We start from the raw sequence: 12,222 nt of genomic DNA, 5'->3' as shown, positions 1-12,222 counted from the left end.
AAAAATCATCTTTTTGACATTTAAAGTATAAAAATCAACTGAATGCATACTCACTTGAGAATACCAATCAGCAAGATTTTCTTCTTTTTTTGCTTCAAGACCCAACCTGGAGATAAGAAAAATAAAGTATGAGCCAGGCATGGTGGCACATGACTGTAATTATACCAACTCAGGAGGAGGCATGGTGGCACATGACTGTAATTCCACCAACTCAGGAGGCTGAGGCAGGAGTACTGCAAGTTTGAGGCCAGTATCAGCAACTTAGCAAGGCCCTGTCTCAAAACAAAAAATAAAAAGGGCTCAGGAGGTTGTTCAGTGGTAAAGCATTTTTGGGTTTAATCTCCAGTACTAAAAAAAAAAGAAAAAGAAAAAATGAATCCCTTTATTCATTAATTGCTTTTAAGATGTGTCTAAGTCTATTTTCTGTTGCTATTAAAAAACACCTGAGTCTCAGTATTTAATAAAGAAGTTTATTTGGCTCGTGGATCTGGAGGCAGGGAAGCAGGACATGACGGTGTCAACAACTGCTAGGTACCTGGTGAAGATCTTGGTACAGCATCATAACATGGCAGAGTCATCATATGGTGAGACACAACAGTATGTCAGCTCAGCTCTCTCTTCCTTTTTTTATAAAATCACTAATAAATCATGAAGGACCCACTTTCATGAACTCAGTTAATGCTAATGACCTCCCAAAAGCCCTAGCTCCAAATAAATGTAGGGATAAAGTTCCCAACACGTACTTTGTGGGAATATATTCAAACCAAAGCAGGTTGAATAGAAAATAAAACTTTTAAGGTTCATTTTCCTTTGTTATCAGTTATTTCCATATATATATATTTCCTATATTCTTTCCCAAAACAGTTAAATCTTTACTTAAAAGATGATAAGATATCACCCCCCCCAAACTAGCAAAGTCAAAATAAAAAAAAGTATTATTAATGCAGACATCTCTTTTACAAGTTTTTTTAAGGTAATGTATTTGCAATAAAGACAGCCTATTCACATATATTTTCCATTAAAAAATAATTTTTTGTAATCTCAACTAAGTAAAATTATAGTGAGTAAAATCAGTCTCATTGAAAGTTAAGTGGAAAGAGTAACAAAAAACAATAGCTATCCACATACACACATATGTCTGGAAATAAAGGGATATACACACATATACACACAAACTTTTATTCCAAAAGTTTTTCTTTCAACTGTAGTAAATAGAAATTGTATAAGCAGTTGTAAATTAAACTAGATCTGCAATTTTAAAAAAACAAAACAAAGAAACTCCCACAAAAAACTATTCCAGACAATAATCCTTTGTTTGAAATAGCAAACAATTACTCAGGGGACTTTGGTCTCATGATGCCCACAGAAAGATATACCCATTAGTTTTGTTTTTAATAAAAAGCACATTTAAAAAAATTTAAAGGCTTTATTGGTTTAAATTTTTATTATTTTTTTGGTAGCAGGGATCGAACTCAGGGGCACTCAACCACTAAGCAACATCCCCAGACATATTTTGTTTTTTATTTAGAAACAGAGTCTCATTGAATTGCTTATCGCCTTGCTTTTGCTGAGGCTGGCTTTAAACTCTTGATCTTCCTGCCTCAGCCTCCCAGGCTACTCGGATTACAAGCATGCACCACCACACCTGGCTGGCTTAAATTTTTAATGTATCGTCATCTGTATTCTCCATTGTTTTATTCTGATGCATCCTAATGACTATGAGATCTAGCTCTTTCACAATCAGAAAGTAAAAGGTGAAAAGTTCTACTTTCTTTCACCATTCTATAAATCTGATCATCCAGTCAATAAGCAAAAAGAATAACTGTTGTATTCTCTTGTTTAAGGAAATACTGTATAACGTGAGGTAAAAGGAAACAAAATTTGAAATTCAGCTAAACAAATCTAAAACCAAGGTATCTCAACTCCACCATTTTCTTCTTGTCCAGTACGGGGGCACACACCTGTAATACCTGCAACTCAGTAGACTGAAGCAGAAGGATTGTGAATTCAAAGCCAGCCTCAGAAACTTAGTGAACCCTGTCTCAAAAAAATAAAAAATAAATTTAAAAAGGCTGGGTTGTGGCTTAAACACCTTTGGGTTCAATCCCTGGAAACTGCTCCCACCCCTGTCAAAAAAAAAAAAAAAAAAAAAAAAAAAAAAAAAAGATAGAAAAGGAAACTTATTACAAAGGTTTATCCAATTTTGGTATGAAGATTTAGAGCTAAGAGAAGTACATTATTGAAAGAGATTTGAAAATGCTGAAAGGGAAGTATAATCTACTTTTTGTTTTTAAACAGGTTAGTTTTATATTTAAACCATGAATTTTAAAATTCTGTTGGGAATGAAGTTCTTACTTAGTTCCCATGAAAGATTTTCACTTGAAAAATCTGCTGAAAGCACAGGACAATGTGTAGTTAGGCTACCAATTGTGTTAATAAAAGGAACATTATGTACATTTGTATTTACTCTCTCAATAGATACAGAAGAAACTAGAAGAAATGAGTATTCCTTAACTAAATGCATGGAACCCCCAATGTTCCAAGATTTAAAAACTTTTAAATCTTGGAATATTTGCATAGACACTACCCATTGTGCATCCCTAAATCAGATTTTCAGATTAAAGATACTCAACCTTTAATAATGATTACTAATTCATTTTGGTGGTGAAGGAAATTACAAAGATGGAAAACAAGCACGGGAACTTCTTATATTCTTCCACCAAGCAAATGAATGTGTTACTGGGGTCGGAGGTACGACCTAGGATTGATCTAATCAATCTATCAATCTCAATTACCTACCCACATCCCGGGCCCTTTTTTGTATTTTAGAGACAGGGTCTCACTGAGTTGCTCAGTGCCTTGCTTTTGCTGAGGCCAGCTCTGAACTCACCTGCCTCCTGCCTCAGCCTCCCAAACCGCTGGGATTATAGGCGGTCACTGTGGCACGCAGCTGTGTTTCCTCTTTTAAAAGTTAAAAAACTGAAAATTAATAGAAGGTATCTGCTTATATTACATTAGCAACCAAACCGGTGACTTAATTTAATAACCAAATTAACCAAAATTTGTTCATTTAAAACAATGATTTAGAATTGAATTCATTCAAAACTGTGTTTCACTTCAAATGAAGTTTCTGTGTTTTATTACCTGGTCTGTTTCTTAGGCCCCTGTCCTTCTCCGGCTCCACCTGAAGACAGCCCACTCCCCTGGGTTTTATTAGAGTCTTTCCCTTGGCCATCATTTTGTTTTGAAGGTTTATTCTGCTTTTCTGATTTATTTTCCTTTTCTTTCTTCTTCTTATCTTTGTCCTCGGCCCCAGTGGCAGACACAGGCTTATACTCTACTCCTGTCAGAGACTTGTACTGTGCTTTCAGCTGGAGGAGTTCTTGTACAGCTGTATCAATTTGATCCTTTCATTAAACAAAAGAGGAAGAAAGAAAGATAGCATTTAATTCAAATAACTGTCAAAGCACATTTAAACAAATACCCAAAGTTTTAGTAGCAGGTTTGTAAATACAAGTAAAGTAACTACTGAAAATAACTAAAAGAATATAATAAACAGGGACAAAACTGTGCAAAAGACTGTCTGAAAAATAGTGTCTATAACTATAGTGTCCAAACAGTAATCTATAGTCACATGTGGCTATTTATAAAATACATAAAATTAAAAATTCATTTTTTTCAGTCACAATAGTCATATTTCAACCTCCACCTCCTTCTTCTAGCTACCATGGCTAGTGACTATTACACTGGACAGTATTGTTATGGAGTATTTCTATCACTGCAGGAAATTCTATTAGAAAGCAATGGTATAGAACATGTATTCCATGAGTATCTAAGGTTAAGAGCCATTAAATCACAGAAGTTGAACATTTTGTGATAATAAAGATGGCAATAATCAAATTTCTATACTGGCTAAATTTCAAAACCTATGACAACTGTCTTCCATGCATGTGATTCTATATGGAAAACCGTACTCCTATGAACAAAATTAACATAAACTATACTAGAGCTCAAAACAAAACCTGCCATTTGAGACTGACAGAGCTTTAGGAGAGTAAAACAAGTATTAAGGGCCAAAATGTGCCAGGCACAATTGGATCTGGGTCCCTATACTCTAGAATCTTACAGATTAGAGGGAAACCTATTTTAACAATTAAAATATAGTATCATTAAGTACAATGTCAGGGAAGAGCAGTGTCATGTGAAAACACCCATTCTTTTTTTAGGGAAAAAAAGAATACACAAAATTTTTCTCTAAAAGGCAAGATAAGGAAGATAAGAAATTAAACATGAGTAAAAGTTCAACAGATACAATGGGGCAGAAAATGCTCCAAAGAAAACAGCATAAAATACAGAAAAACAAAAACACAAATAAAATACCACACTTACCTTAGAGACTTTTTCAGCTTTAAGTTTTCGAACTACTTCCCCTTGGGAAGCTACTTTGTCAAAAAGTACTTTCGCTTCTGGTGTTTCTGGACCAGCAGTATCAGAGTTTCTAATAGGATTTGAATCTGAACTTTGAGATGATGGGGGCTGACCAGGTATATAGTCCTTCCCAGTTTTTTCTTTATACTCAGCTTTTAGGGAGAGTAAGCATTCTACAGCTTCATTTACTTTAGTCTGAGATAAAAAGAGGAAAAGAGATAACTATAATACTTCCTGAAAATGTCATTAAAAATCTTGCACAGAATTCAGCTCCTGGAGGTCTACTGGGGTCCCACAAAACTGGCATTACATCTGGGGGTTTGTCCGGGATCCCCCAGACCCCAGGACCCCCAAACTGGAGAGTCTAACACTTGTTAGACTTGTTATTTATGTGTCTGTTGTCTGTTTTGTTCTGACTAAGGCCTGTAGAATCTGTATTCTGGGCTGGTAACTGGCCTCGGTGGGCGCACTATAGGGTTTCGAGCCAGGGCTTCTGGGAGAAACGTCCCAGCCCCCAATCTGAAGGGGATACTTCCCAAATCTGAGGTCGTCAGACCCAACCTGAGGGGGATGCTCCCCCAATCTGTTTGTAATCTCTTATCTTTTTGTCTGTCTCTGTTAAGTGTGACGGCATTGTTTTACTTTGGACAGATGCAGTGTCCCAAGTTCTGATCTGCCTTAGATGTGTGGACGTAACTAGCTAAATTTTAGCCTGAAAATGTCCCTAGTATGCTTCTCCTGTTTCCCTGAAAGGGACCAAAAATCAATAGAACCGCCAGCTTTTCTGTTCTCACCTCTTACACCCCTTTGAGCTGTTTTAAAGAACTTTGTTAACTTTACTCCCCTTTGTTAAATGGGATTAGGGAAGCAATGTTTTCTTTTCTTCCCATAGTTGGAAATTTTTACCCCTCACACATCAGACAGAGCTCTAATCTCTAGGATATACAAAGAACTCAAAAAGATGAACAACAAAAAAACAAATAACCCAATCAACAAATGGGCCAAGGACCTGAACAGACACTTCTCAGAAGAGGACATACAATCAATCAACAAATACAGGAAAAAATGCTTACCATCCCTAGCAATCAGAGAAATGCAAGTTAAAACTACTCTAAGATACTATCTCACTCCAGTAAGAATGGCAGCCATTATGAAGTCAAACAACAACAAGTTGCTGGAGAGGATGTGGGGGAAAAAAGTACACTCATACCTTGCTGGTGGGACTGCAAATTGGTGCAGCCAATTTGGAAAGCAGTATGGAGATTCCTTGGAAAACTGGGAATGGAACCACCATTTGACCCAGCTATTCCTCTTCTCGGACTATACTCAAAAGACCTAAAAACAACATACTACAGGGGCACAGCCACATCAATATTTATAGCAGCACAATTCACAATAACTAGACTGTGGAGCCAACCTAGATGCCCTTCAATGGATGAATGGATAAAAAAATGTGGCATTTATACACAATGGAATATTACTCAGCACTAAAAAAATAATAAGATCATGGCATTTGCAGGGAAATGGATGGCATTAGAGCAGATTATACTAAGTGAAGTTAGCCAATCCCAAAAAAACAAATGCCGAATGTCTTCTCTGATATAAGGGAGGTGACTCAAAATGTGGTAGAGAGGAAGAGCATGAGAAGAAAATTACCTCCAGATAGGGAAGAGAGGTGGGAGGGAAAGGGAAGGAGAATGGGAATTGCATGGAAGAGGGAAGGAGACCCCCTTCTTCATACAGAATTCAGGTATGATGATGTGAGGGAAGAAAAAAAAAAAGAAGTGTGTCACATTAGATTGGGTAGAGAGAAGTGATGGGAGGGGAGGAGAGGGGAAGGGGGAAATGGAAGGACAGCAGAATAAAATAGACATTATTATTGCTGTGGGTATATACGTGACTACATGACCAATGTAATTCTGCAACCTGTACATTCAGAAAAATGAGAAACCATATCCCATCTGATTCAAATGTATGATATGTCAAGATCATTGTATTGTTATGTGTAACTAATTAAAACAAATAAAAAAATTTGGGGAAAAAAAAAGTTCATCTATATTGAACATGTACAGACTTTTTTCCTTGTCATTATTCACTAAATAGTACAACAGCTATTTAGATAGCATTTGTACTGCACTAAGTATTACAAGCAATCTAAAGGTGATAAAGTATACACATAGGCTAGGGATGTACCTCAGTGGTAGAACACTTGCACAGTATGCACAGGCTCTGAGTTCAACCCTGGTTTTGTAAAATATAACTAATTACAAGTATACAGAAGGATATGTGTAGACTATATGCAATACTATGCTACTAAATACAGGAACTGAACTTTCTCAGATTTTGGTAATTAAGGTTGTCCTGGAATGAATCCCCCACAGATATAAAGGCATGACTATACCTTTATATCATAAATAAGTTAAATCAAAAAAGAGACCCATTTTAGGGATGTGGCTCAGTAGTGGATTGCTCTCCTAGCACGTGAGGCACTGGGTTCGATACTCAGCACCATATATAAATAAATGGCTTACAAAGTGGAACAAAGATTTTCTCATCATTAGATAATAACACTTTTACTCTGATAACATAAATAACAAATGTCAGGAAAATTTTTTTTTGCAGTGCTTGGGGACCAAACCCAGGCCTTCATGCATAATAGGCAAAAGCTTTTACCACTGAGCTATACTCCAGCCCCCAGGAAACTTTTTTTTTAAAACCATTACTAAGAAATACATGCAATAAATATTGTGATTTTCTAAATAAATAAATAAAGATATTGTGTCTATCTACAACTAAAAATTATATTTAAAAAAAGAGATAAAACCATTTTAAATCAGTAATCTAAGTCAAAGAAAAAGTTAAAAATATAAATTATAGCCAGGTACGGTGGTGCATGCTTTTAATCCCAGTAGCTCAGGAGGCTGAGACAGGAGGATAGCAAGTTCAAAGCCAGCCTCAGCAATGGCATGGTGCTAAGCAACTCAGTGAGACCCTGTCCCTAAATAAATATAAAATAGGGCTGGGGTTGTGGTTCAGTGGCCAAATGACCCTGAGTTCAATCCCTGGTACAAAAAAAAAAGTAAATAAAATAAAAATATAAATTATACACACTGTCCCTTATACAAACCATAAAAATAAACATACACTAAAACTTTTCCACATTAGATAAATAAACAGATAAATCAATTATAAGAATATCCACATAAACTCAAGTGTCAAATCTAGGTTTGTAGGTAGTGAAGTCAGAATGTATAAAATCAGAATAATGATTAGCTCAATGGTTTCCTTTACACAGTGCTTATTTTCTTTAGCTTACTAAACAGACATTAAAATAGTGGAAAAAATAAAATGAAGCTTGAGCCCACCTAAAGAAGAGTCATATCACTCTTTTAAAAAATTATGAAATGAGAAAGTATGTTGAAGTTATTATTAAATCAGATGGTCACCTGTATATTTCAACCTGATGTTTTAACATAATCATAATAAAAAAGATACACTTAGCCTAAGACGACACTTGTGGCTCTACCAGAAAAGACAGCAATGCAGACAAAGGACCTCAAGTTTGCAAACTGACATACCAGTGGGAACCTCAAGGCATTAATCAAAATTGCAAGGAAAAAATGCTTCCATATTACCCTATCCAATTTTTACTGCTAAATTATAACATCACTCCAAATAGCTAAGTGAAACCCAACAGAAGCTAAGATGGGGGCCACAGGAATGCAGGGAAGCACAGGAACACTTTCAAAGAAATTGCATACATGAGACAGCAAATTACGTACTTTGTCTAATTACTCTATAATATTTTCCAGCCTACTGACTTTAGAGTGTGTATACAAAGCACTGCACAAAGACCAAAGTAGGTTGTCTGATCTATATTCCTGACCTGTGTCTTCTTTATATTGTTTTTATAATTAAGATTATAAATATAATTAAAAAATCAAAAGATTGCACAGTAGAATCTACCTTTTCCTAAGAAAAAGGGTATAGTAGCTAAAACACAGACAAGAAAAGGAAACTTACATTAGAATAGGAAAAAAGGGAATTCACTGCAAACATTTCCAGAAAGGAGGACTATGTGAATGAAAGAAGTTTTACACTACAAGCAAATATTCAACAGAGTTTGAAGTCAGTACACTTTTTCACACAGTAGGAAAAAAAAAATTTTTAACATGATTATAATTTAAAATGCTATAGTAAGAAAAGTAAGGCAAGGAAACTAGTTTATTATTGAGATACTGTAGGTACTTAATTTCACTTGAAATTGAAAGACATTGTGTGTGAATAAGAGTAAAATTATATACATTACTGAGCAATTTTCCCTGAAAATTTAGAAAGCACTTAAAGATTCTTGCCAGGTACAGTTGTAATCTCAACAACACAGGAGGCTGAGGCAGGAGGATCACAAATTTGCTTCCAGACTGGAAAATTTACTGAGACCCTGTCTCAAAAAGGATTGGAAATATAGCTCAGTGGTAAAGCACCCTTGGATTCAATCTCTAGTACTGAGACTGAGATCGAGAAAGAATCTAAACATTCTTGAGAAATTAGCAATATAAATGTAAGAAATAATCACTATCATTTCATGGCAAGTTTATTCTGTATCAGACACTACGTTAAATATTTTATGTGGATTATTATACTCAATTTTCAAAACTATCCTCATTCACACTTTACAGAAGAAGCAAAGCTCAGAAAGACAAAGTACCTTATCCAAAGTTACAAAGAAAGTAGTAGAACTAGTATTTGAATCTAAGGTTTATTCCAGATGCTGTGATTTTTGATCACTATAGTATGCATGAAATTATAGAAGGCATGAGAAAATGATCGAAATGTTCATTTTAATCTTGATGCTGCAAAAACTGCTTTTCAAGAGAGATCTGAATATTCGAATATGTCTCTCAGAATACATAATACAGAACTGAAGGATAGGAAAGGATAAGAGAAACATAATCTCTTTTAATAGCTAATTTTAATTATTAGAAGGCTTTTACAATTTCCCTTTACAAAGGGATTGTATATACTAGTTATCATAATTATACAACAATAGAAGCTCAAAAGTAAAATAGTTTAAGTTCTTAAAAAACTGTTTTAAATTCATCTAACACATGCCACTATATACAGTTTCTGGTATAAATTCGTAAGAAAGAAAACAACCTACACAAAAGACTTCAGTGAAGGTTTCCAAATGGAATTTGAGGTAAATAAAAATGATCTTAAAAATTTATAATTCAAAATTGGGAAGAGAAAAAAGAAGGGAACATATCTGGTTACATTTAGAATGACAAGCTTCAAAGAGCTATTTTTGTTGCAGCCACTAGATGGAAACATTTCTCCATGGGAAAAGGAGGGAATTGTAACAAAGAAAATACCTAGTTCCTTAGCAATTTATGACAATAATATAACTTTCCAAAGTGGCCTCTACACCTGAATTCTCTATAAAAAAATATTTTTTAAAATTCCCCTTTGCTCCTCACTAGCACATCTGAGAGAATTATACCTGCATAAGAAAATCTCTAAAGGAAATGTTCCCACCTGATAAGGGGTGTCAGGGGTGGAGGGCGGGGAGTATAAGAACAGAGAATCCTACCTAACTAAAGGAGAATGCTGATGCAGGTAAATTTAGTGAGCTACAAGATTACAGGTTTTCAAAGAAGGCATTAAAAGAGTCAAATTATAAGAAATCCATTTGGCTTAAATATCTAAACCTATAAGAAACAGCCCAATAACTGAGTCCTGATCCTAGGACTCAATACAGCACAGTAAAGAGCTCATACCCTAGAGTCACACCTGGGTTACAACACCTCAGATTTTTCCTGGAAGATACCTAAACTGAAGTTATGTCTTGTGAAGTGTTTTCAACCACAATCTAATACAGGACAGATTCTATGCTTGTTAGATCAAAAGCAAGTGTGCATTAAATAGCAAGTACAAATAAAGCAGGAATCTATTAAACACAAATTCCAAACAAGAATCTTAAAAACCATCAAGGGAAAGAACGGATGTATTTCTTCTTCTAATTCCCCCCCCCCCAAAAAAAACTTTATTATTTGATCTGAGAATTTAAAAAGCTGTTTGGGGTGATATTATATGAGAGAGTGGTTTTCTAGAATAACCTATTTACTGCTCAAAAGGGTACAGTAACATTCCTTTCCTGATAAACTGTGATTTGGGTTTTAAAAACAATAACAATGGTGTAAAAAACAAAAGAGCAACACAGGCATGATGATGTGTGTCTGTAGTCCCAGTTACTCAGAAGGCTAAAGCAGCAGAATCGACCAAGCCCAAGAGTTCAAGGCCAGTCTGGGAGATCCCCATCCTCCAAGATCCTCAAAAACAGATAGACAGAAAGATGAACAGATTGATAAGCAGGAAGGCAAGCAAAGATGGCCGAAGTTATTTCTGATGGATTATTGTGGACACAAATAAAAGGTGCTATGAATCAAAATAAAATGCTGCAACTGCAATATTCAACAGTTATCAGTACTCCCTCCAGTACCTCTGGGTCCAATCCCTGGTGCACCCCCTGCCCCAAATAAAACCATACACAAAAAAAACATTGTGCTCACTCAGATTTCAAAGCAGTAAAACATGCTCAAAATAAAAAGTTTCGTCTTTGAAACTGTAACTTTGGAAATTTAAAGTTAACATTTAAAATTTGAAGAGTGACTATAATTTTAAAAATAAAAAGAGGAAAAGGATAAGGAGGAAAAGGTTGACTTCTAGGTCTTTATTCCTTGCTCATCTTCTTGCTTATATGGTCTTTACACTTAAAAGTTCTAGCAAGTAAGTACCTATTTCACCCTACAGCAGAAAAGGAAAAAAAACGAAACAAACAAAAACAGAGCACCAGGCATGGTGGAAAAAGCCTGTAATCCTAGCTACTCAGGAGGCTGACGCAGGAGGATTTTTAGTTTGAAGCCAGCATGGGCAACTTAGTAAAACGCTCTCTCAAAATAAAAATAGGATATAGCTCAATGGTAGAGCACTTGCCTAGCATGTGTGAGGCATTGTGTTTGATCCCCAGCACTGCAAAACAAAAACAAAAACAATACTCCCCAAAACAATAGAGCAAGAAAAGTTTAACAACCTCCCTTCTTTCATTTTTAGTCGTCACCTCCTTACCACTAACTATGACACAGTAAAATAACTACTTTTTGTAGGAAATAGAACTGTAAAGAGACTTGGACATATTATTAATATAAAATAAGCACAGACTTGCTTAATAATAACAAACTGGTAAAACTGATAATTCTCTAGTGCTTCTAATGTAATGCCCTCCAATTATCATTTATAATGGAAAATAACTTGAGAATCATTCAAAATTTGAATCCAGGGCTTGCAAATTTCAAAAGTTACTTCCATATTTCTCAATGGTTACTTAGACAAGCAAATAAAAAATATTCTTTGAAAATCAATGGGCTTGACGCTGGCTAAGCGGTAGAGCGCTTGCCTAGCATGTGCGAGGCCCTGGGTTCGGTCCTCAGCACCACATAAAAATAAACAAATAAAATAAAAAAGGTATTGTGTCAACTACAACTAAAAAAAATAAATATTAAAAAAAAAAAAGAAAAGAAAGTCAATGGGCTTGGCTGTTGTGAAGATTAAAAAGCACATATTACACAGTGTCACAAGGAAGTTAAAGAGTAGTTCCATTCTCAATAACTGATATGGTTCTCTAGAAGAGAGAGCAATACTTACTATTGTTAGCTTTAGAGAAAAAGTATAAGCAGTAATTTGAAACACATATATAGTACACAGTAGGCATTCAATAAAAGTAAGCCAAACTAAGCT

General features: G+C 35.2%; 1 protein-coding gene across 3 annotated transcripts in view; it reads right to left on the bottom strand.

The window, feature by feature from the left end:
* The window catches only part of Eprs1 (glutamyl-prolyl-tRNA synthetase 1), a 73,607-nt gene that overhangs the window by 17,672 nt on the left and 43,713 nt on the right, over positions 1-12,222 (bottom strand). For all 3 annotated transcript variants that reach the window (XM_048809346.1, XM_048809345.1, XM_015483633.2), the window contains 3 exons: positions 4,390-4,623; positions 3,145-3,407; positions 55-106 (listed from right to left, as the gene is read on the bottom strand). In XM_048809346.1, the coding sequence (XP_048665303.1) occupies positions 55-106; positions 3,145-3,407; positions 4,390-4,623 (549 nt within the window). The remainder of the gene's footprint in view (positions 1-54; positions 107-3,144; positions 3,408-4,389; positions 4,624-12,222) is intronic.

This window comes from Marmota marmota, unplaced genomic scaffold, assembly GCF_001458135.2.
Source record: "Marmota marmota marmota unplaced genomic scaffold, marMar, whole genome shotgun sequence".
Lineage (NCBI taxonomy): Eukaryota > Metazoa > Chordata > Mammalia > Rodentia > Sciuridae > Marmota > Marmota marmota.
Note: the sequence above shows the minus strand (reverse complement) of the source record. Positions and strands in the feature narration are given on the sequence as shown.